Source organism: Falco punctatus (assembly GCF_963210335.1).
Source record: "Falco punctatus genome assembly, chromosome: 1".
Classification (NCBI taxonomy): domain Eukaryota; kingdom Metazoa; phylum Chordata; class Aves; order Falconiformes; family Falconidae; genus Falco; species Falco punctatus.
The window spans coordinates 46,727,625-46,752,906 of NC_137580.1; the positions used below are offsets into that span (position 1 = coordinate 46,727,625).

Genomic DNA, 25,282 nt, shown 5'->3' on the forward strand with positions numbered 1-25,282 from the left:
TGGCGAGCAGTGATACAAATCCTACTGCTCCAGTTTTTCATTGTGCATTAGCCCAACAAAACAAGTGCAGTGACCATCAATGTAATCAGTTCCTGTGTGATTTTAGTCTTTTTAAATGATGCTTGATGGGAGGCAGCGTGGAGCACCAGAGGGAATTAGAAATAACCTTGGACCAGAATCCAAAACTTGTTAATTAATGATGCTCAAGTTTGAAGTAACTTCTGTAAGAGCATGTCTCTAGGTATTACAATGATATGCCAAAGACGAGTAAGCTTCTGCAAGTTCTGTGCAATGTAGAAGTGGTGACGTGCCATAGATAATGTCTGGTACCTGGCTCCTGTATATAACCATTCCCTTAACTAAGTGTTAGTGGTACTCAGGTTGTGGTGAGATCATATAGGCCTTCTAATGTTTATCTGAGGAGATAACTGTTACCTCTGCTTTAAAGAGGTCATAAGTCACAAGATACTTTTATTTTAATAGAAATGAGCCAAAAAAAATTGGGAAGACATTTTTTAGCCATTTGTAGTATATATTTGATTAATAGAAACTTCCTTATTTGTAAAATCAAGCCAAAACACGTGGTTTCAGAAACTTCATGTTCTCTCAGCCCTACGTAGGTGCCCAGAAGACCTACCTAAATCATTCCTTTATCTGAAGGAGTATTTTAAATAGCTTCAGGGAGATAACATTTTAAAGTTCCAAACTTCACTTTGTAAACCAAAATTATTTTACAGCAACGAAAAATCTGTCTGATGCTTGTAAACCTCTGAAGAAGCGAAATCGGGCTTCAGCAGCAGAATCTTCAACTCTTGCTTTTAGCAAGAGTTCATCTCCTTCAGCTTCCTTAACTGAGAATGAGGTAAAAAAAAAGTGGTGTTTGCACACAGCCATTTAATTACAGAAATTTTCAGGTGTGAATCTTGTTTAAAAACAAAATCAAAGGCGAATTCTCTAACGTTGGTGCTCTAGACAAGTTACAGTTTTGGCCTCTGTGAAACCTGTTAATGTGTGCATTGCAAATTCATTTATTGTAATACGAACGTCTGATTTGGGGACGTCGAGATATTATTGTGGTTTTTAATGTATTTACCAACAAAGTTTTAGAATTGTAACCTTCTATTAGAGGCAAAGTAAATTGCCGGTGTGTTCTGTATTTTCTTCTACAGACTTTATGTAAGTGTACTACATTAGTTACATTATGTAACTCAATATCGTCATGTTGCCATAGCTTTTATATTGAAGCAACTTTCCTGATCCTCTGATCTAGAACTGGACACTTTTCTGAGCAGAGCCCCTTTAAGCTCAAATTAGTTTTCAGGCTAAGTGCTATTTCTCTGTGATGCAAATAGCTTCATTCCCAATAGAGCTAAACAGGCAGTGAAGGATGAATCTTTTTGATACTTACTAATCATAGTCTTACCTCTGCATATTTGGAACTGTAATTCTTCTCAATTGACATACAATAAATGAAATGTATGTACCAGAAGTGTGTTCATACAATCCATTAAACCATTCTCCGAGTCATCTACACTGTTAAAACCAATCAGCCAAAGAGTGGCAGCATGAGGGTGAAGTACGCATGCTGTTTTGCAGGTGGAATCAGAAATGTAGTTGGTAGGATTTAGTAAAGTATGTATAGACAAACGGCTTCAAGCAGTTTGTGTTACAAAAGCTGTAGAGAAAGTACTTGCCTGCTAACAAGGGAGTAGGGCTTCCAGCTATCCTAGAGACTTATCTCCCCTAACAAATGCATGAGGTGCTTAGACACTATAATGAATGCAGTTAAAATATCTAGGCAATGTTCAGTACATGGTTTACATTTTGGGTGGGGAAAAAAGATTGCATGTTAATGGCTGTATATCCTACTGTAACTGGAAAAATATTTTAACAGAAAACCCTACTGAATTCTCCATTTTGTAACCCAATGAAACAAGCAAAGGAAGTCCCACAGGAAATAATATCCATAGCAGCAGTCAAAGCAATATTTGTTCTCATTTTGTTCTCTGGATTGAGAGACTCCCATCTATTGACTTACCACAGCTTCTGCTGTGTTGGCTTTACTGCTGGGACTTGCTGTGTAATGGCTGTTTGTATTTGGGGCCATCTATTCAGCCAGACCAGTTTAAAGAACATACGGTCTTTGTGGCTCTAAATAGTGTCTCTAAATGTTGTAATCTTGGGAGAAAGAATCTTCTACTATATGGTGTTTATAAACTGAAATCTCCAGAAATCTTTCTCAACAAAAGACTAGGGTTTTTTTAATTCTCGGTTGTGACTTAATGGTTCACATGTAAAAAAGGATATGGTTATATAGGCTGAGATGGAAATTTTTAAAACTTTAGCTCTTAATTTACTCAGTTACTGCTAAACAGCAGAAGATGTGAGAAAGTATCATACACTGCTCACAGAACACAGATACAAAAAACTAGAAAAGGAATTAATTGTTTTCAAGAGTGTAAAAGGTTTTAAAATATCAAAACAATCCCAACCGACATAACAGGAAATAACACCCTGTCAAATAACAGAGATTTTGCAGGGCTGGGTGCATCAGGGACTGGATTAGTGGGCTAGATCCTTAGATGGTTTAAAGCTATACTAACCTGAACCTATACCAACTAAGGACTGGACCCAGTTTCATATAATAGTAAATACTTTTTGCCTTTAAATAAAACACAAATGTCAGGCATGTGTTTCTGAACTTACTATTGATTTATTCTACAAAACAAGGAAAGATGTAAATTTTGGATTGTGTGGGTGGCTTTAAAATTTTTTTCCCCTTTTGTATTATTATTTAGCACTTGTCTAAATGGCTAAATATGTGTGTGCCCTGAGAGCAGTCATCCAGAGAGGAACCTTCTCCAGAATGCTAAGGGAAAGAGTTTAAAAAATAAATACAATCATGCAATGATGAAAGCTGTGCACAGCTAATTGAATAGGATGTAATTCTGCTCAACATTAAATACATTTACTGTTTAACTTTTATATTTCTGTGTTCACTGTAATACTTCTAAATGTTGTTTAGATGCTCTCTTAACAAAGATAGAAAAAAATATGCATATTCCACAAGCACATACACCTCCACAAGCAATGCTAAGTGGATTCTGACCTTTTTTTCCCCTCTCCTTTCCCTGCACTCCCCCCCTGCCCCCCACCATTTGTGGACAGCTGATTCCAGAATGGAACCTGGATATGACTTATTTGTCAAGGACTGTTGCTAGCTGCACACCTTTTAAATGTCAGTTCATTGCAACTAAGTTGTAGGAAAGGAGTGTTCAGTGTGAAGGGTGTGCTCAGGTTTTTTTGTTTGTTTGAAAGATGCATCTTATTTGACATTTTTAAAAAATATTTTGGATACTTTTTATTGTTATTGGGGGAATTTTTTAATGGGGTTTACTTGAAATATTGTAAAATAAGTCAAGGCCAAATTTTCAATTGATAGTTACTTTGGGTACGTAATGTACAGGGGAGAGAGACAGGTGGAGGTGTGCGCTACTGCCATAAGAACAAGCAAACATTTATAGACCTAACATATCAGGGATTAAAAGGTAGGCTTTCACTCCCTTCAAAAAATTGGGTTTTGAAGTCTTTTTAAGATGGATGGACAGAAACAGTAAGGTGTTTATACATGAATGAATAAATTTCATTTCTGCATTTAATCTTGAAACAAAAGATTTAATTTTACTTCTAGGCACTTGACATCAGTAATCATTTCCTCCAGTGCTTCATGTGAAATACGATTTTATGTAAAATCTAAATTCTTAATGAGCAACTGGTAGGGCCAGATGTGAGAAAGAAACTCAACACTTCGGAGTCTGCAAAAGCTCGGAGTAGTTTTTTACTGCCTCTGTAAGACTTGGTGTAACCATCCAAAATTCATGTTATTTGTGAGAAGAGATACAGGTGGTGTATTCTCATTTTTTACCTTGGCCCTCCACCTCCCAACAATGTAGTAGGTGCCAGTAAAGTGTAACCAGTATTTTTTTAATAAATAAAAAAGGCTTTACATTACCATTACTACTGGATTATTGGCACTTTGTGTGTTTGCATGAAACATACCTGCTTTAGCTGTTCAGTTTTTGTGGTTATCGGCTGGCTTCATTAAATTGGATGGATTTGTTGACAGTAGATAAGTATCGTAGTATTCTGCAGAGTCTAGATACTGCTTCTGAACTTTGGCAAAGAAACTGTAATTTCTTTCTAAGAGAGGACAAAATAAAGAACATGTAATACTTTAAATTCTTAGCTAGCCTGTTATTCATCGTATCTTCATCAAGTATGAGCTGACCAGCAGACGGCAGTTTAAAGAAGCCTGTGAAAGATTTTGAAGGTGTTCCTTTTATCATAAGATCCTTGTATCCTCCCTAGAGGGATTTCTTTTTTCTGTAACATCCAATGTCAAAACAAGCTGGTTATAGCTACAACTTCTTGCATTTCTAAGGCATAATAATGCAAGTTGTAATAATGCAAACCTGAAGTTTTGCTCTTTTTCTGCATATTAAACAGTGTAATTTTTTCACATTACGAATTTGAGGCAGGTTTGGTTTAGCTGCATTTTTAAATGGGTATTAACATGTATACACAATGGAGAAAACGTGCAATTCTTAAAAGGTAAGGTATTTAATGGAGAATGCAGTCATAAGACATGTACAACTTGGAACAGAAAAGTATGTCAGCTCCATTTATTAACCCTAAAGTCTAGTTATCCTACAGTATACAACTGAAATATTCTAAGCACGCATACTGAAGGTAAAAATAACTGTCTTTGAGATCCTAAGAACAGGAAGGAAGAAAGGAATTCATGCTCTTTTAAACAAACTACTGCCCTAAAGAAAAAATAGTTGAAACTAGCCTCGCAGGTTGTTAAATGAAATCAGTGTGCTTCTAGCATTTCATTCTAGCTTCCTAAGAAGATAATTTTCTCTTCAAAACAATACTTAAGGATAATTTAATATATAGTGCCACCTTAAATCCTCTGACTTAGCTGTTTATTTCTTTATGCCTATAGACATTTTTCCCATCCCGTTTCAAAGCAGCAGTAAGCTGTCAGGGGTACGTTTTTGTGGAACACTGCGAGTAATTGTTTCTTGCTAAACCTCTGCTAAAGCCTCTAACAATTGAAATGACCTGCATTGCCCACCAGATCGTACAGTTTTGTTACATTGCTTCTACTTTGACATGGAAAAAAATTATAGGCTTGGCTCTGTTCTTTGGCAGCACGTTCGGTGTAGAAAATTAAGTTTCTTCTGTAATTATTTTCATCCTGTGTATGACTTAGGCTTCAGAATGCAGAGAATCTGTTTACTGAATGTTTACCTGATGTAGGCTTTTATTCCACATCCCCTACCAAAGTATCATGAGTATCTGTAGGCAATTTTACAATGTTTTAAAGTGTTCTGATAGTTTTAATTAACTTTCCAGGCAAATTCAGAAATGCATAATATCCTTATCTGAAACGTCTTAACTCCTGCTAATAATAAAAATGAAACCTGTCCCAGGCCGTCTTTTTTTGCTATTATAGTACTGTGTACACTTGTGGCACCGCATACTTAAAGAATTTATCTAGTCTAGCAGTATGGGCCAAAATATCATTCTTCATTCAGTTCAGGAATTCTTATACTGAAATAAAGGAAATGTTAACTGTAACTCAATTGGCTCTGTCAGTTTTTCTGTCTCCGTGTGGGTGCACAATAGATTGTCTTTTGAATACAGCCTGATCTATTGTTTGTATGTTGCTTATTGACTTACTCTGATATGAATTGTGCTTAGATTAAAATAGCCCAACCCTCTAGCCACTGAGATTTTCTTAATAAGAAAAAAAAAATATATGCAGTTGGGGTTTGTCTGTGGAAAGACTAAAGAGTTTGCTTATCAGAACCTGCATACTCAAAGCTTTGTAGAGAAAGCTCTTAGCCAGTCCAGACCACTTCCTCCTGGATGGCTGTGGTGTAGCAATCACTGCCTCTAAACTCAGGTCAGGAAGTCTGAGCTTGTAGCAGTGTCCTTAGTTTTAAGCAAGGTGGAACTTGATAGGCAACAGCATTCAGAAGTCATGGAAACATGCTTCTAAAATGCTTCTTAAAAGATGCAATGTATCTGTTAAAAGATAGCAGATGACCTGAGAGAGGATGCCACTTAAGCCAGTAAGTGTCTTAAGACAACTCTGAAAGAGTGGTAGGTCATTCTTTGTGGGCCCTTTTATTGATCCTGCTGTGGAGGTGACCAAACAAAAAAACCCAAAAGGAAATAATTTTTCTGCCATGCTTTTGTTTTCATTTTATATACCCCTAGCTTTAAAAGAAGCATACATAGTGGATTTTGTTTCCATTTGACATTCTACAGCCAGGATTATAAACCAGGAGATACTAGAGTAAAATAAGGGGAAGTGGGAGGGTTAACTTTTTTGGCTCTGGAGAAATTTGCCCTTTAGTTGCTTTTTTAACTGCTTAAGCACAAGACAGAACACCACCGTTGTCTTGAATATGACTAAGACCAAAGCTTGTATTCTTAATGCTTAAGAAGGGCTGTTAAGCAAGTATAATTAATATAAGAAATGTTTTTATAAGACTGAATGAGTTAATCAAGTGAGTTTTCTGAGGAAGAAATATTTTTAATGAAAATTGCACTTTGGTGTAGCTAGAGAAGTCTGAAAAGGTGTGGGACTGGTGGAGTAGTAACTGTTGGAGCCCATTCCAGTGTGGGCACCATAGATGCATAAATGTTGGCAACTCTTTCACTCAAAATTTCCGAATTCCTTTTGAACCTTTAAACACTGGGCAAGGGAAAGCTTGTCTGAATTGGATCTAGGAGAGGAGTCCCAGTGAAGCTGATAAGCCCAGAAGTGTGAATGTTGTTCCCTTTGCAATTGCTAACACACAGTGAGTGGTATTTGAAACTTGCTTCGTGCTCCATGAGGCATGAGTTTTTGCCTTAACAAGTACTGATGCTCTGGTCCTTTAGGACACCCTTTAGCTAAGAGTTACAGGGAAATAAAAGAGACTACAACACCCCTTCCCCACCCCCCAGAATAACACTGAGCCAGCAAAGATGCTTTTATGGATCATCTTTTAAAAATGGAAGACTTAATCCTAAGCCTAAAACAAAAAGCACATTTAATAGCCAGCTCAACAGCTGATTGAGAGCCAGTCTTGACAAGCAGAACAGCTGTATTTTATGTTCTTGCTGTAGTCACTTCTTAAATTCTCGGGCTGCAGACAGGATGAGTACAGCCATTTATTTTCAGACGTGGAGTTTCTGAATGTCTTTTTCCTTTTAATTACAGTATAACGGTTTTGCTGGCACTGGTATTACTGTGATTTTGGAGCTGTCTGAAAGGAAGTAGAAAAATTTAAATGGAAATATTTTTTTTTTCCTCAAGTGGGTGACTGGATAGAGCAAATGTCCACTTAAATATTTCACATCAGCCTCACCTAGTTTGAAACACAACATCACTTGAATTTTAAATTCCAGACTACCCTTTCTTGTAATGCATATCAGTATTATTGAATGCCAAGTGAGTATATGTCAGTACCTATCTTTTTTTTAATAAGTGGAATTTCAACCATCCAGATGTGGAACTAACAATACCATTTGCAAAGTACACCCATGTGATTCTAGAAATATGCAAGCTGAGCGTACATACCAGCCTGCATCCAATTTTATTTTTTTTTTTTTAAAGCCAGAGGCACTGAAGATTTGGCTCGCATTTCTGCTGAGGCATGTGGCTGGGACTGGAATCAGGTACCTGGTTGCAAAAAATGCTTGAAAAATTGTTGTAGAATTGAACTCAGCATTTAGATGTACTGAACAGTGTGAGCAATGTTTATCCTTTCACCTTTAAATGCTTTAATTTATGGTGCAGTGAACTATGCAGTTAACTGAAACTCGGTGTTGCAGCTGAGGAAAGTCTTGCAGTAGGGAAAACATTTGAGAAATTATTTTCTACACAATTACTTATGTCAAATAATTTTCCTGCCCACACCCCCCTTAACCCTTTTAGGAAGCTTCAATCAAAAGGCAAAATTAAGAATATAAACATACAAGCTCACAAGATCACATAGCTGACTCAATTTAATTCCTTTTAATAATCTAGTGTCTTAAGTATTATTTCAAATGTATGGAGTTGCATGTATTTCCTCCTCTTTTCTTAGTCTGCCCAACAGCCTCCATCAAAAACAACTTCTTAATTACTCAGAGTAATCGTGAGAAGGAAACCGTTATTGCACAAACAATCCTATGCACATTATATATCCTTTTTGCACAAAACGGGGAGTAGTAGTTCAGGCAGCAGTAAAAAACACTCAGTCTGATCCTTACATTTAGCAATTAAACAATTACCCAGTATTCAGTGTGGTTGCTGGTGTAATCTGGCTTTATACGTCAAATACTGCAGCATGCAAAGCATCTTCATTCAGTTAAAAATGTTGAAGATTGTTTTTATAAGCATTCCTATATAGTCTGTCTAAAAATAGATCAATGTTTGAAAGAATCCATTAAACACTTCCTTTGGTTATTGCAAACCAGGAGTTTGAGCGTATAGTTCAAAAGAAAATTAAAAATACTTTGGGGATAGACAGTCTTGATATGCTGATTCCCAGACTGTTGCGGGCTTGAGTAACGGTTGCAAAAAAAAAATTGTTGTCGGAAATGTATGGTCAAAATACCTTGAGATGAGTAGACCCAATCCTTAAACTAATGGCACATTGCCACAATTTGTATCTTTTCATGTGTAAAAATATAATACTAAACCCAAAGAATTGAGAGAGATGCCAATATTTTGTGCCAATTTGACTCAGTAATGAGTGTTTTCCTAATAACAAAGCTGTAGAAAACTCAGAAGAATGCGGTAATTTGTCCTTACATGTTCCCGTTGAGTCTTAACGTGTGAATAATAGTAATGAATAATAACTGGTACACATGGGAAAGGAAAGATTGCCTTGGGAGCCTGGCGGTAGATTTGTCGCTTCTGTGAGCAGCCCTATCCTGAATCTCACTGATCCCTGAAGTCAGTTCCGGGCCAGCTCAAATGAAGAGCAAAGCTCATGATTTGTTTTTAAGCCAGTTTTTTCTCTTCCTCTCACTTGTGTACGCAGATGCACAATTGCCAGTAGAAAGAGCTGCGTTTGATTTCTGAAATACCACCCAGCTGCTGAACGTTCAGGCAGTGCGGTGTGAAAGCCTCCACCGGCAAGTCCTTGCAAAATAATGTTGACATTCAGTAATGGAAGGAAATGGGAAGGAAAGCCTGATTGATGTGCAGAATGTAAAGTTTGATGCTGCTTGCGATGATACTAACTTCAGCAGAAGAAAAGTGTCTTCTGTGTTGCAGCATCGGTAATTGCTAATGAAAAGTGGAGGCGATTCCAGAGTTTGGGTGCAATTTCATTGCAGAAGCTTGTCACTTGCTGTGAGCCTGAACAGCCTCACCTTTTTCCCCCTAAATTTGCACTCTTAAAGATAGTATTTTGTCTTTATGAGAAATAAGAAATTACTCAGTAAAACAGATTAAAAGAGCAAACCGGCAATTGCTACAAATTCCTAATTAACAGGTTTTGCCACTAATCTAAACATTGATTACTTTGAACCTTGGCCTGAATATCAGAAGACTTAATTACATGCAATTTACTTTGCTAAGGGGATTATATTACAAAAGTAAGGACAAGACAAGCGCTGACATGATCACAAGGGAAAGATTTACATTTGTAACTCAACAATTAAAGAAAAAAGCCCCCAAAAACCTGTGCTGATTTTTATTGCGTGCCACGATTTGGGCACTTGTATGTGAACTATTATTAAACATTCCACGATGGAAAGTTGTGCTAAAAAACCACAAAAGCCTTGTGTTTAATTTTAGAGATGGCTGTGTTTCATGTCAGCATGAGCCGATTTCCAGAAATCATCTTGTTAATGACTGTTTTAATCTAAAAGTATTTTTATTGTGCAACTCTGCTGTCCCCTTGGTGAATCAGAACCTGTTAGTGCCGCTGCAGCTTGCTTGGGGTACACGTACAGTTTTCCCAAACATTTCATGCTCTACTTGTCTTAGAGTGACAACTTAACTTAGTAGAGTGACAACTCTACTTAGGTTGTGAGTCTTCTCTAAGAAGTGTTAGGTGAGGGGTGTCTCAGCCTCTTCTACACAGGCCTGAAGGAACAGATGCTCATTTTACATCCCTGGTATTTCCATCGGGTATTCTGGAATAACTTCAGGAGCTCAGGTGTTGAATTCCAGCTCTCTTCATAGAGGGAGCTTTCCCAAAAGGTGGTTAGATAGACCAGGGGTTACTTGCAAACAGAGATGGCTGGTACAGGGTCTTGCGCCTTCTGCAGGATAGAAGGAAGACGAAATTGGGGTCAAACTCCGTATTACCCTGAAGAAATGCTTCCCTCTCTTATAACAGGGAACCTGCTAGCCTCCCCCTTTATTAGCCCCCTAAAATTAGAGGATACAAAAACTCTCAGATGATTGTGGAGTGGGTATGAGCTGTGCATGAGTTACACGTGACGTGGCTGTTGGATATCACATAATATCAGTTGTATCATCACTAAACCTTTGGTGATGATAGCAGGGACCAAGAAACGCGTTCTGCAGCAGCAGCCTGCATCAGAAGTGTGTTGCTGAGCTTCTTAGGAACATATTGATTCTTAGGAATTGCAACAGCCATAAGCAGGTATCCAGGCTTGTCTGTAGTGCAAAACTGATGGTTAATAGAGCATTTGATTTGCGAAGTGTGTGAGGCTTCTGACAGCTGTAAAGGAGAGATCTTGAAAGATACTCTCAGTCTGGTAACTATACAATTGATGAACTGAAGTATTTTGTTCATGCTATGTGTGTTGGTATTCATGCTTGAAATCTGGCATTAATCTATAGGCGGGTGTAAATCGCCAAGTGTTCTGTGGAATGGGCTGATACGGTTTGGGCTTTGTGGTTGCATTTGTGATGTAGTTTTGTTCTTGCCAGCACTGCTCCTTTTTGGCTCAGTAACAGTTTAGTTTAAATGAAGGGCTGGTGCATTGATGTTGAGGCAGTAAGATCTCAGTTCTGTAGGAAAATGGCTGTTACCTGTGTTTCACAAGCGGCTGGGATTTTGTGACTTGTATTTAGGGGGTTTCTGAAAAACTGTCATCTGCCAGTAGGGTTATCTTTCCATTTATAAGTCTGTATTCTTCATTTGAACGTTTTATAAGTATATAAACCAAAGAAGATCTGGGAAACCATTGCTTTGCAACAAACCTCATTCTCTTGTGACTGAGTAGATTTCTCAATGAATATGTTCTGTTTCTCTGCTCTGCTTTCAAAAGTAATGATCTGGGGGAAGAGGAGTGCGTCCTCAAGGGTGAGACTGTATAGCTTTTGCTGCTGGAAAAAAGATTGTCTTAACTTTTACGGTGTGCTGCATGAGCAGTTTTTCTCAGGGCTTTAGGTGTACTTTGTGGTGTGGGTAAGAGATGGAGGACAACCGTAGTGTCAAGTTAAAATAAGACTGCTTGTTTTGTTTACAACATAGAAGAGTACTTTTTTTTTTTTTTTTTTAAGTAGGAAAGAAATACAGATTTAAGACCTTCCAGTTTATTTTTTCTTTTTTTTTTTCTAAACATGACTAATTCTGGCTAGTTGAAACAGGAGCATAATGAGGCACTAAAAATGTTAGAGCAGTGCACTGCTTATAATACTTGATGTTTCTGTGGGAATAGTTTAAACAGAAATAAGCATGTGTGTAAGTTTACTTACATTGTAAGGGAAACTGTTCCTGTGTTTTTGCCAAACTACCACGCTACCTTTCTGTATCTGCCCTTTCCCAGCCAGGACTGGCTGCTCCTGGCCGAGCACTTAGGTTGCATTTGCAGTTTACTATTTCACAGCTCCTTCCAGGGGACTTCCTGGTGCCTGATCAAAGCAGCGATTTTACATGCAGTTTCTTTTAACCGCTTCTAAAACAGCCGGGCAGAATCTCCAAATTACTCCAGTTGTAGGAATATTCATAGGTGAAGCGTAGGTACGAGTCGCTTTGATAGTATGAATTTGCACAGAGGAAATGCATTTACACCCTTGCAAGTAATCTGCAAAAAAACAGGCAACCAACCAACAACTGCCAATCTGATCCAATTTGCAAAATATTTTTAGACGTGGTCAAGGAAAGCAAATGTTAAATGGAGGAATGCAAGTTAGCTGGCAGCAACAGTGAGAAGTAATTGCTCAAAACCACTGTTCCTAAAGGGATTCCATAGAGTAATGCTAGGCCTGGTTCAGCTTTACATTTTTCTCTGATTTCAAAATAAATCAGTTCTAATAAATTTACACATATGACATGAAGATTGGCTGATAGGGAGGTTGCATGTAGCTGTCTCATTACTTAGTAAGCTGGACCATTTTTAATAAAATGTGTTTTACTGTAGATAAATAAGAGATAGTATGTCTCAAACCAGAAAGCAAATTCTTCATATGAAGCAGAGTGTCTGTATCCTAGCAAACAGCTATGGGCAAAATGATCTCTTGAGTACCACGGCAATTTACAGTGACTTTCAGTGCTGTATTGAAAAGACTTAGGGAAATCCTTACACAGTGGAACAGAAGCGGTGAAGAAGAGTAGCATGTTGGTTTGATTTGGGTATTGTACTTACGAGACCTAATGGGCTATTGCTTCCAGCTTTCATGCCTGAATTTTCAACAGCCTTTTTAAAGTACAGATAAGTTTTAGAGAAAACCCACCAAAATTCCCTTGATGCTGGAAAAAGTTCCTTAGGCAGAAAATACGAGGGCATTCTGGCTTACCAAAAAGGATTGAAACGGGCTTAGTTGCAGCATGCTTCCACAAGAGGAAAATGTCTGCTTCCAAAGGCTTTTAATATAGCTGATATACCTGGAGAAATCATCATCAACTGTGAGTTGCGCTTAGACAACTCGAAAGGGACATGAGGCAGTATTTTTGATGGTATGTGTGATAACCATTAGAACAAGCTTGAGAAGTGACGGGTTTCTCTTGTAATTCCAGATTGATGGAGAGCATCCAATTGGTGCTCTCCTGGAGAATGTACATAGTGAAACACAACTCACCGAGTACCCTCCGGGGGCAACAGTGTGAAATTCTGCATTTTCTGGTGTAACATGAGATACAAATGACTCTGTTGTCCATTCCTCCCTGAATTCTATTGAACTGAAAACTGCCCAATATTTTGTTTTAAGTATGTTACTTAGGTTGGGGTGTTTTTTAGGTACATTGTGAATATTTTTAAATATCCTCCATCTTTAATATATCTAGATCTGTTATATAAGATTTCTCCCTAACAGCTCTATCTGTTGTAGTATTTTGAATTAATTATTGCCTATAATGTTCATTAAACATATCCAGGGAGCCACTTTTTTTCTTTCTGCCTCTCTTCTATATACTGTTCCCACTTTCTTGGAGAGTATTTGGGTCGGAGGCTTTCATACGCAGCTTGAAGTTTACTGAGTTTCTTTCTAAAAATTAACTGTTACTCTCTCATAAAATACATATTCAAACTTTAATCAAAGGATTTGAAGGTATCCCTGTATTACTGGCTAGGCATTTCTAGCTAACTGTATTACAGAACTGAGTGTAAATAAAAAGCTGTATTACGAAGTTTTGGTGTTTTGTTTTGGCTGCTTTTGGCTGGGGATGATTGTTTTATAGTCCTTTTGATGAGACTTCCACAAATGTATACTCTGGTATTAATTGAGCTTGTTTTTTAAAGGTGGGGGAAACCAAACTGAAGGAGTGTGCCTAAATCTGCTAGTTTGAACTGCAGCCTGTTTGCTTCCTTCAGATGATATTCTGTACAAAATTGACCACACATGACTGCTTTCTCTAACACGTATGTTTAATCTTCAGATCTCCGATGGCCAAGGAGATGAGCGGTCAGAGTCTCCCTATGAAAGTGCTGATGAAACTCAGACTGAAGTGTCTATATCATCCAAAAAATCTGAGCGAGGAGCAGGAACAAAAAAAGAATATGTGTGTCAGGTGAGAGATGTTAGCTGGGGCAGTGAGCCATGTTTTCTGAGGTTTCCTAGAAAAGGTCTTTTTAAATATGAAAATGACAGTAATAGGCCAGAAACAGGCTTATCATGTGTGTCTGAGATGTCTGTTAGCGGTGAGGGTGCCATGGCAGTAAATGGCGTTCTTAATTCCTAGTTACTATTTTTTCTTGACCTCCAGTAAGTGACTTAGCCTTTCTGCTTGAGTTTCCAGATCTCTATGATAAGCGTAATTTGTACCTCAGAGTAAGTGCATGAGTGTTGCCAGGTAACTAGTTAAATGATTGAGAAGAGCTGCTCGCTTATCTGTTAATAAAGAGGGGGAAATAAAACCCAGTGGGTTTTGTGCTACTGCAGCAGAGATTGCAGTGATGCATTGGTAGCCGCGTGTGTGTGGCAAGCTAATTGAAAGCAAAAAGCTTTCTCAAACTGTTCTAGAGAGTGCTTAGATTATGAAATGACTGCACAATACAAATGAACAGATGGAATTTGTTTTCACGAGACTGGGCAAGCAGTTATATTTCCATTTCTTGTACATAGTCATGATGAGGTTATAGCCGTCTGTAAATGTTGGCTAATCCCTTAAATCCTGCCAGCATTATTGTTCGGTTCTTTTTTAGTTATGCATGTGTCATTGCTAACCACTCAGACATACAAGTATCATTATGCCACCTAGATTAATCTCCTCTTGCCAAGGAGGAGGAAAATAAGGATGCTTTTTAACCCTACTCAGATGCATCAGTGTGCTCAGGGAAAATTTCTTAAAGCTTTTTTTTCTTTTCCTTTTTTCTGTCAGATTATATTTACTCATGAACCGTGGTTCTATGAGTGGTATTTCTAGCGGTTTAATGACTCTTACCTGTTTCTACTGGAAGCCAGGGCATGTGATGATGCTTGTAAAATTATCTTTCACTTGTTAAATTTGGTTTCCACAACGGGAAGAGAGATTTTCAGGAGCAATATATGAAAAGGAATAAAGAAAACAGTTTTTTCCACATATGAACTTCTCTTTAACATTCAATGCCTTTGTGTTGTAAAAGCTGTGTGAAAAAACAGGTGATCTCCTACTGTGTGAAGGACTTTGCTATCGAGCTTTTCATGTAAGCTGCCTTGGCCTCTCTGGAAGACCAGCAGGAAAATTCATTTGTAGTGAATGTACATCAGGCAAGTTTGTCCCTTTCTATTAATTAAAAAAAAAAGTTGTAGTTTTCCCATAAGTTGTTCTAGGAAATCCTCCTGGACAGAGTATGTATCTTTGGAGAAACCATATTTATCCTTTGGTGCCTGACAGGGTGGGAATTCATATAGTACCATTAAGTGTGCCATGTTTTAGAAAGCTCACTCTGTTTTCAGTGAGAACTGTCTTGTAACTTGGCTGATTTAGTCTGAATTCCATTGCCACCTTAACTGCACAATATTTGCTCTCTGAGTACAATTACAGATTCGATTGAGTCTGCCACAAAGAGTTAAGAAATCCTAGAAAAAAGCAGCAAGTGAAACATTTTAAGTCCTTTTTCAGTCTGTCTATATCAATCTTCCGCTCTTCCTATTAAAAGACTACCTTACTGCTATTAATTTAATTTGCTTTTAATCCTATAATAACTGCTTGGAAGTTCTGAATCTCAAAACTTTACATAAAAGATTTGCATTCTTGCTCATAAGCTTATTTCAGTACACACAGTAAACCTTGTTGGGACAAGGCTGCTTCAAAATAAAGGTGTTCCAAGCGGTCCAGAGATAAAATTAGAGGATGCTTGTCTTTGGTTTGTGGACCTGCTTCAAATTTCACAGGATCACAGACAACTCATTATCCTAGTTCACTGCTTTAAAAAAAAAAAATTAAATTCACAGTCATCCCGGTGTACTGAGGCTTATAAATAAGAATGTAAAAGCAGATCGGTGAGCTTTGGGTGTTGTGTACAATTTTAACTGCAATGGGTTTGCATTGTAACTTCATTTTTATATGTATCTGAGCAGATTAGTATCTACTGAAGAGTTAAAGTAAATAGACTTGCATCAAATAAGAGGATTTGATCTGAGTTTGTTAAAAGAAAAATCCACAACAAAAGCAACTTCCTCATGCATAACAAAAACTCACAGCAGAAGCATTTTAAATTCACGTGTTTAGGTGAAAAATTAGTTACATTATTTGTATTACTTTTGCCATTAGGTGTGCATACCTGTTTTGTGTGTAAGGAGAGAAAGGCAGATGTGAAACGCTGCGTCGTATCCCATTGTGGAAAATTCTACCATGAAGCTTGTGTGAAAAAATTTCATCTTACTGTGTTTGAGAACAGGGGGTTTCGATGTCCTCTCCACAGCTGCCTGAGTTGTCATGTTAGTAACCCCTTACATCCACGAATTTCAAAAGGTAGTTTCATTTTACGTTTTTATGACTGATGAATTAAGTCTTTTTATGGTATGTTAAGGTAAGGAATTTGCCCATTTAATAGCTGCTAGCTGCAATTTTTCAGGCACGCATACACTATTGATCGATTCAGAATTCTTTTAAAAACAATAATTGAACCATTTTTAGCCAACTTGAGTATTTACCTTGGTTGTGTTCTTTCTTTAACTGGCTTTCAGTTATCTATAGCTAACCATGTTTTCTTCTCAAGAGAGAATGAGATCTAGAATGCATATATGATGAGGAGAGACAGGCTGAGCAGAGCGAGGGCAAGACCTGTGAATGTACAAATACTGCGGCAGGGCTCGCGGAATGGGGAGACATTTGATTCTGTGCATATTTTTAGCTTTGGGCAACATCTGTAGACAAAATTGCGTGACTGAGGAAAGCTTGTCTACCCTGGTATGCATAATTAAAGCCTTCATGTTTAAATATTATCGTGCTTTAAACTCAGTGTAAGGTTTTTTAAAAAAACCTTTGTTAATTCAGTATTGTTGCTAAATGCAAATATGCAGGCTTTGAAAACATAATTGATACATTTTTTTTGTGTATGTAGGCTCCCTCAGGCAGTACTACCGTTTTTTAGCTCAAATAATGAATCGGTTTTGTTCAAAAATAATGTGGCAGTATTCTGCTTTGCTAGGAAAGATGATGCGTTGCGTTCGCTGTCCTGTTGCATACCATGCTGGAGACGTTTGCATTGCTGCGGGATGTGCAGTCATCGCTTCCAACAGCATTGTTTGTACGAATCATTTCACTGCCATGAAAGGAAAAAGTCATCATGCGCATGTCAATGTGAGCTGGTGCTTTGTGTGTTCAAAAGGTAAACCGATGCAAAACTCTTCATAAATGCAGCATCAGAGCATTTTAATCTTTAATTTAAATTTTATATTACTAATATATTTATAGAAAATCATTAGAAATGTGGCATATTAAGTTAGGCTCTGTTAGGTATTGAAATAACTTCAGGTTGGCTTGTGCTGCTTCAGGTTTTTGAGTATCCTTTTTTTGCAGATACCATTTGTTAAAGAATTTTTCTTGGACGTTGTCCAGCAACCAGAAATTTGATTTAATTCTTTACCAGAGACACGTCATGAGAAGTATCTCTGTGCTTTCCCCTGTGTTCAGTGTGCTGAAGCTTTTTCTTTATTGCTAATATGTAACATTAAAACGTAAATATTTTAAGAGTTGCTTTTAGTTTAGCACAGACAGCAAACTGAATCAGTATTAGTTGTTGCTGGGAGAGCCACTAATTAACAGTGTTTTGTTTTATGTTGTACAATAATTGTTTTTCTTATTGAGAACCACAAAATTCATAGTGCTGATTAAACTGTAGCAGTGAATTTTCACCTGATTTGGTAACAAATTAACGTGCAGCATAGCAGCTTTTAAGCTGTAGGTAACTTTCCACTTGATAATTCATGGAGCGAACTACCAACCTCATTCCCTCTCCCCCCAGGAAAAAAACCACAAGAGAAATCTGTTAAAATTTTGCAGACAGTGAAATATTAATATATAGTAAACTATGTTAACTATAATGTAGTCATTAAAGTAAAACAAAGTAATCATAATTGTGGTACATTATTCTGGCTTTTTTATCACTAGCTTGCTTGTTATTTTGTATATATTACTAATCCTAGTCTGTTAAGCATTCAAATTAGTAAGGACCTTTTGGGTTTTGTACACAACTAAACGATACATATTTGTTGCAGGCCAGCATGTTTTAACCATTTATTTTCTAACTGAGCCTACCACATGTGTATTGCACTACTTCGAACCTGGTTGGGATGCAAAACTGTTATTTTTGTCTTGACGTTTCCAACCTTTTTTTTTTTTCACTCTCTCTCTCTGAAGGAGGAAGCTTGTTGTGCTGCGAGTCATGTCCTGCAGCGTTTCACCCAGACTGTTTAAACATTGAAATGCCAGATGGGAGCTGGTACTGCAATGACTGCAGGGCAGGGAAGAAGCTCCATTTCCAGGATGTTATTTGGGTTAAACTGGGAAATTACAGGTCTGATTAATAGTTTTATTTTTTACAGTACGGGATCATACAGTTGGTTGCTTCTGTAGGCCAGCCTTGCTGCACATAGATTTCCCATTCCTCTGTGAACTAGGGACCCCATCTTCTTGCAAGGTTCAAGTTCATAGACTTGTAGCTTCACTGCTGCTCTGGGCCAAGGCATTACCCATACAGGACTCCTTGTGGTCTTCTGACATCTGTTTCCAGTGCATGAGTCTTCAACCCTTTTTGTTTCAGAGATCTCTTGAAATAATTAAGCTGGTATAACTTGTAATGGGCTAAATTACTGCCTTGCAGGCTGGGAGAGAAGTCACTCAGGTTGTCAGTGTTTTACACTTCATTGAGATTTGAGTGAGACAGAGGTGGGTGGGGTTTATCCCAGAAAGCATTAATAGCTATTATCAGCTGTCTCTTGATCTTTGACAGTTACAGTGATTGCAGGTCTTGTTAAAGATGATGTTATTGCTAACCAGATGCAAGGCGCTTCATGTGTATGTTTATCTTGCAGGCTGCAAAAGCGCCTCACAGATTTGAGCGTTGGGCTTTCCTTCTCTAGTCCTGTCTTCTCTCTTTGCCTAGTGAGTGGGGGGAGGAAAAGATTTTAAATCCACTTGGATCTTAGAAGTAATAATCAGTTACTGCTGTTTAGGGTGATTTTGTTAAACTGTTGCAGAAAGAGCTTGACTAAAATGCTGTATTTTTTTTATTTCTACGTCTGTGCTAGATGGTGGCCTGCAGAAGTTTGCCATCCGAAAAACGTTCCCCCAAATATCCAGAAAATGAAGCATGAAATCGGAGAATTTCCTGTGTTTTTCTTTGGTTCTAAGGATTACTATTGGACGCACCAAGCACGGGTGTTCCCTTACATGGAGGGAGACAGAGGGAGTAGATACCACGGGATCAAAGGAATTGGAAAAGTCTTCAAAAATGGTACGTAGCTAAAAGTAAACAAAAATTAATCTTGTGGTATGCATGCTTTACTTTCTTCACACATAGCCTTGGGTCTGGATTTGTACATTTGTTTTACGATATTGAATTAAAAAAATGTTTTGGTGTCCTGGGCAGTAGTCACTATTGCTGTGAGTGAAAGCATTATTTTCATGGCTTGTAAAAGCCTAGCATCTAATGGGAGTGATTTCTCATGGTTTTTACTTTCTGGAAAGGAAATGGTGAGTCTAACTGGGAGACAAAAAGAGTAGAATTGATACATATACGGTAAGAGCATTAACGCTCCAGAAACATTGTTTGCAAGAAAATTGATTGATGGGACTAGGAAGTAGAAGATGATTCTTTAACACACATGGGAAGTCAGCTTGGGGGAAGGAATCCTCTTTCTAGCCTTTCTGTTAATACAACAATCTTTTTTAGCTTTGCAAGAAGCTGAAGCTCGATTTCGAGAAATAAAGCTACAGCGAGAAGCCAAAGAAACCCAAGAAAGTGAACGTAAACCTCCACCATACAAGCATATTAAGGTAAAGTTTGAGAAAATTCACTGGATACTCAAAGGTCTAAGCCAGCGGTGGAGTGGAAGAGCTGAGTGGTGAGATGGGGAGGAGAGGGTACAATGATGTGCTGGTAATCATGCTTTTATAGTCATGATATGATGAAATTTTGCTTCCATTGGAACATCTAGTATTGCAAAACCAAATCAGTAACCACTGCAATAACTTAAAATAAATTCAAATGTTTTATAGTGATCTTTGAACTATTTTGGTGTATTATTCAGGTCAATAAACCTTGTGGTAAAGTGCAGATATATACTGCTGACATTTCTGAGATTCCCAAGTGCAACTGCAAACCCACAGATGAAAACCCTTGTGGCTTTGACTCTGAGTGCCTAAATCGGATGCTGATGTACGAATGCCATCCACAAGTTTGTCCAGCTGGAGAACGGTGCCAAAACCAGTGCTTTACAAAACGTCAGTACCCTGAGACAAAGATCATCAAAACTGACGGCAAAGGGTGGGGTCTGGTTGCTAAGAGGGACATCAAAAAGGTATGAATCATTCTTGCCTGGCAAAGAATCGGTGACTTGTGATGTTGTTTGTGGGTTTGGTATATACTTTACTAGTGATACTTGGTATCTTTCAGGGAGAGTTTGTGAATGAGTATGTTGGTGAACTCATTGATGAAGAGGAATGTATGGCAAGAATCAAATATGCACATGAAAATGACATCACCCACTTCTATATGCTTACTATTGATAAGGTATAGTATTGTATATTTTTTCCCTTGTTTAATTATAACATTATTTTGATCTTTTTTCCTTCTGTTGATTACCTTGGTAGGGCACTCTGCTACCTTTGATGTTCTGCAGTTCCATGTATTCACAATGTTGTATTTTCTGTGCCTGCTTGCTCCATTCTATATATATATAGTGCATCTCATTAGTTCTAAGTGTGTAATGTAATAAAGTCTATAATTATTATATAATGTAATAAAGTCTATAATATATTAAGGTCTATAAATTGTGCTTTGTTGCTCGAAATCAATTACAGCAACCGTATTTATTTACCTAGTCTTAAAAGGAAGTATGAAGTTTCGGGAAATAGTAATGATACAGTTGAAAGGATTACTGTTAGCAATCCTTTTACTGAAATTTTAACCACAAAAAAATCTCACATGAGAATGGCATGGAATATAGTTGTGAGGCTGTGTCCTATATTGGGCATTTATTCTTTTTTGCTGCTATGCATAGTTTTCTTTGTTTATAGCAAAACTAGACTTGTGCTTTTGTAGAAACTTTTCTGAAAGCACTAACTGCATTTTGTAGCCAGCCAGCTATATATTATATTAGCTTCAGTCCCCAAACAGCTACTTAGGAGAAAAACAAAGAATTGGCTGTCAGTCCTGTACATTTTTTCAGTCGTAATCACCTTTATTTTGCTCAAGACTGTCCTGCTCTCTATTTCCACAGCTACTGTTTTCATTAGTCCTGTAACTGAGGAGTTCCTGCACAGGGGTTATCACCCAGGAATGGTGAAACCAGAATTCTCTGAACACTTGAGTTTCTCACCCCGCTACTAAGCTGACATACAACATCAGTGCGTTTAGATATCTGGACCAAATATGTATTTGACTCTTGCCATAGTTAACAAATGCTGATTGGTTTTATCTTGCAAAAATGCCTGTTATTGTGAGGCTGAGCTGGCCATGCAGTTAGAGTGCCTGAACGTATGTGCGCGTAGTCATGACAATCATATATGTGCATTATAAAAATGAGTTAGAAGGAAACTATAATATTATTTCATAAATAAGCAAGGTTTTCTTAAGCAGCTCTGCAAAGAAACACAGTTCTGGCTGTTTCAAGACCTATTTTATTTTGTTAGTCTGATATGTTTGGTGAAGATAAAAATTAAAAGGCAATTGTGTGTAGGGATGGGATTTTTTTACGTTACCAAGAGCTTGTTTTTGTTTAAACTAGGCTGATTTGGGGAAAGAAAGCTGGTGAGAAACTGGTAATCTCTGCAAGTAATCATGCAGTGACTTGGTAAATACCATAAAGCACAGTATTTGTAAATGTGTCACAGCTTTGTGAATGCAAAGTAAAAGGTAAATGGACTGAGTTCGAGTTTTGAGGCTTTCTGGAGGGAGGGAGGGGGTTCTTTGACATGACCACCACAGTGCTCACAAGAATGCTTATCCTGCCGTGTGTGGCTGCGATGGGTTCTGGGAAAATGTGAGCTAGAGCATGAGTATTGCTTTGGGAGTGTCACGTTCCAGGCCACATGAGACACTACAGTTTTCAATACAACATGTACCATCAGTTTGCTTGTGTGCTTCTGGATAGCAACACCATGTCTGCTTTGAATGCAACTACTGAAATAATTTATGGATATTTAATTTTTTGCAAGGGAGGGGGGAGAAAAACATTCATTCTGTTGCTGGTTTGATCTCCAGGACCGTATTATTGATGCTGGCCCCAAAGGAAATTATTCTCGGTTTATGAATCACAGCTGCCAACCAAATTGTGAAACCCTAAAATGGACAGTAAATGGAGACACCCGTGTCGGCCTGTTTGCTGTGTGCGACATTCCTGCAGGTATATCAGCTTATGTTGGGTTTGCTTTAATATTCCCAGAATTAAGACTTTTGCACGCTTATGGGTGGGACGGTCATGGTTTAACTGATTCAGTGCAAATGTCTTTGTAGAGAACTCGGCACACGGAAGAGATGCTTTGTGATCTGCCTTTTACTTTAATGTTTCTTAATAGAGAGTCCCGTGGCTGCTTTTTGTTCCTTGCTTCTAAGGGAACACCAAAGAGCCCCTAGTTAGTATCTTTGCATTCGTTTCACATTGTAGAGCACAGTTTTTGTTTTAGTTATCTCAAACAGTACTTCTGCATCTTTTCAAGTGAAGATAATAAGCTTAAGGAGTGGATGTAGGTGGCTGTTTGAAAGTATTTGTATTCTGGTTTGTGTACACGCATGCACGCGTACACATATATCTGTCTATCTATAGGTATGTCTAGCTCTGTATATAGAGATATAGAGATATATAATGTGTGTGTGTGTAGACCAGACACAACACATGCACAGTGTTGTGAGGTCAGACCAATTTATTTTTAAATGTAATTGCATAAGATGTCATGCTGTACTGGCGTCTAGTTAATCATTGTCAATGCTTATGAGCAGTAAAGAGGGGGAAAATCTTATGCTAAAAGATCAGCAGACAGATAGTCTGAAAACCAGGCAACAGATAATGAAACCTGTATCTGTTTGTAATAATTTTGATAGGCTTTGTTACCTTGTCCTTCATAATGAAAGGGTATGTCTTATCTCACTCAGGTACAGAGTTGACTTTTAATTACAACCTTGACTGTCTGGGCAATGAAAAAACAGTCTGCAAATGTGGTGCCCCAAACTGCAGTGGATTTCTTGGGGACAGACCAAAGGCAAGTAATGCATTGAGATTTTAACAGTATCTCGCCTGCTAGCCTTGTTATTTTTTTTGGTGGACCAGTTTTGTGTTGTTATAAGGGTCAATGCTGCTTGAACACAGGCTACCTGTCCTCTGAGGAAGAAGCTTATGGTTTCCCTTTCTTGGGAAGATGGAGGCACCCTTTTGCCAAACATAACTTTGGTGCTGAAGAATACGTTTTTATGCTGTAATAGTACAGCAGGCGATCAAGGTTTTGCGAGCACCCTAAAACATTTTCTCCAGTTTCTCCTATGAGAAATTTATTACTTTGGGTCCTGAATAAGAAATATTGCTAGCTGCTGGTGCTAGCTTCTGGAATCAAAAGCATATTAAAAAAGGGGTTACAGGAGGAGTAATCTTCCCAGTCCCATTTGAAGTGTGGGGACGGGAAGGATTGTAGGAGGTAGAAACTGACTAAGAACAAGCCTAACTACAGTCAGCGAGATTATTTGGATACTGGGGTTTATATTTCTGCCATCTAAACCTTAAAATATGATTATTTTGTTAAGATTTGTTAAAAAACATTAAATTGAAATGTAAGTCTTGAATGATACCAAATCACGTCAAGAAATGACCTGTATGATTTGTGTCATACAAAGTTAATTTAAAACCTGTAATCCAGCAGTTGATGGGGCTTCCTGAAGGGCTGGCATAGGAGTGCGAGGGAAAATCTCACCTGTGGATATAGAAAGGCAGCACTTTATTGTGCTCCTACATACTGCTCAGTGTCAGGTACTTCAGAGGGGAGACTTAAAATCTCCAGAATTCACCCAGCTGGTTTTTGTTAAGGGTTAGGCTAAAGTGAGGTTTCACTTAAGCTTGTGGTCAATTTACACAGACAGCCATAAAGAAATGAAAAGATACAGTTCAGTTTTGCAGGGATGTCTGCACTGGTAGATAGAATGGGCTAATTTTAAAGAAAGTAGGTAATGATTACTGGGGTGAGGTTGGAAGGAATGATGGTAGGAATGTTGAAAAAACATCCAGAATGTTTTTTTCTATGATTTCGTGAAGGAGAGTTGAAATGCAAGCAGCAGAATGTCAGATTGAAATACGGGTGAGGTTTGGTATATTCTTTCTAGCATTAGGGGCACAGCTGCAGTTCCTGAAATTCTGCTGTCTGTTCTTCAAAGAGAAGAGAACACTCGTTTTAGTAATTCGAGCGTGAGTACACAAGTGGAAGAGAAAAATGGATATTGAAGTGATTGGTGCTGCAAGAACAAGATGGGGGTACATTAGCCGCAAGTAGATTAGGCTGGAAATTGGAAGACCTTTTCCCATTGATAAGAAAGTGGAAGAGCTTCCCAGTAAGAAGGAATTGTAGGGACAAGATCTGGTTTCGGAGTAGCTTTTCACAAGGGTCAGTGTGGAGTTTTTTTGTCAACACAGAGGCATGGTGAGGCACTGGATAAGTCTGCGCCAAGGCAAATTTTTCCCTGCATGCACAGGCCTGCCAGGCATGCCAACAGTTTTGCTAGGCTGTGTGGTGGTTTTCCTGTGCAAAACAGGCATTTACAGATTTGGATCTTACTCTTTTAGAATTCTTCCACTAATGCCTCAGAAGAAAAAGGCAAAAAGACCAAAAAGAGAACACGGAGACGCAGAACGAAAAATGAAGGGAAGAAACAATCTGAAGATGATTGTTTCCGTTGTGGTGATGGAGGCCAGCTGGTATTGTGTGACAGGAAATCTTGTACTAAAGCTTATCATCTCTCCTGTCTTGGTTTGGTGAAACGTCCTTTTGGTGAGTCAGCTTGCCTCTTAAAATTCTGTAAATAAAAACTTGTGCAGGTGCCTCATTTATTGCACTGAAACCTTGTCAAGGGTGTCATCTTGAAAACATTGTTCTCGTATGGTGAGAACTTTGTTCATGCATCATGTGGGAGCTCATCTTGAGTATGGAGACAAGATGACAGCCTTTCTCCTGCCTCTCTGGCA

General features: G+C 38.1%; 1 protein-coding gene across 9 annotated transcripts in view; it reads left to right on the forward strand.

Moving 5' to 3' along the window:
* NSD2 (nuclear receptor binding SET domain protein 2) overlaps positions 1-25,282 on the forward strand; it is a 103,556-nt gene that overhangs the window by 73,919 nt on the left and 4,355 nt on the right. For 8 of the 9 annotated variants that reach the window (XM_080410291.1, XM_080410292.1, XM_080410293.1 and 5 more), the window contains 13 exons: positions 738-862; positions 13,851-13,982; positions 15,037-15,160; positions 16,167-16,367; positions 17,047-17,226; positions 18,258-18,414; positions 19,148-19,353; positions 19,792-19,895; positions 20,150-20,419; positions 20,515-20,631; positions 22,324-22,465; positions 23,212-23,318; positions 24,884-25,088. In XM_080410291.1, coding sequence (XP_080266417.1) covers positions 738-862; positions 13,851-13,982; positions 15,037-15,160; positions 16,167-16,367; positions 17,047-17,226; positions 18,258-18,414; positions 19,148-19,353; positions 19,792-19,895; positions 20,150-20,419; positions 20,515-20,631; positions 22,324-22,465; positions 23,212-23,318; positions 24,884-25,088 — 2,070 coding nt within the window. The remainder of the gene's footprint in view (positions 1-737; positions 863-13,850; positions 13,983-15,036; positions 15,161-16,166; positions 16,368-17,046; positions 17,227-18,257; positions 18,415-19,147; positions 19,354-19,791; positions 19,896-20,149; positions 20,420-20,514; positions 20,632-22,323; positions 22,466-23,211; positions 23,319-24,883; positions 25,089-25,282) is intronic. The other variant, XM_080410294.1, reaches the window with a different exon arrangement.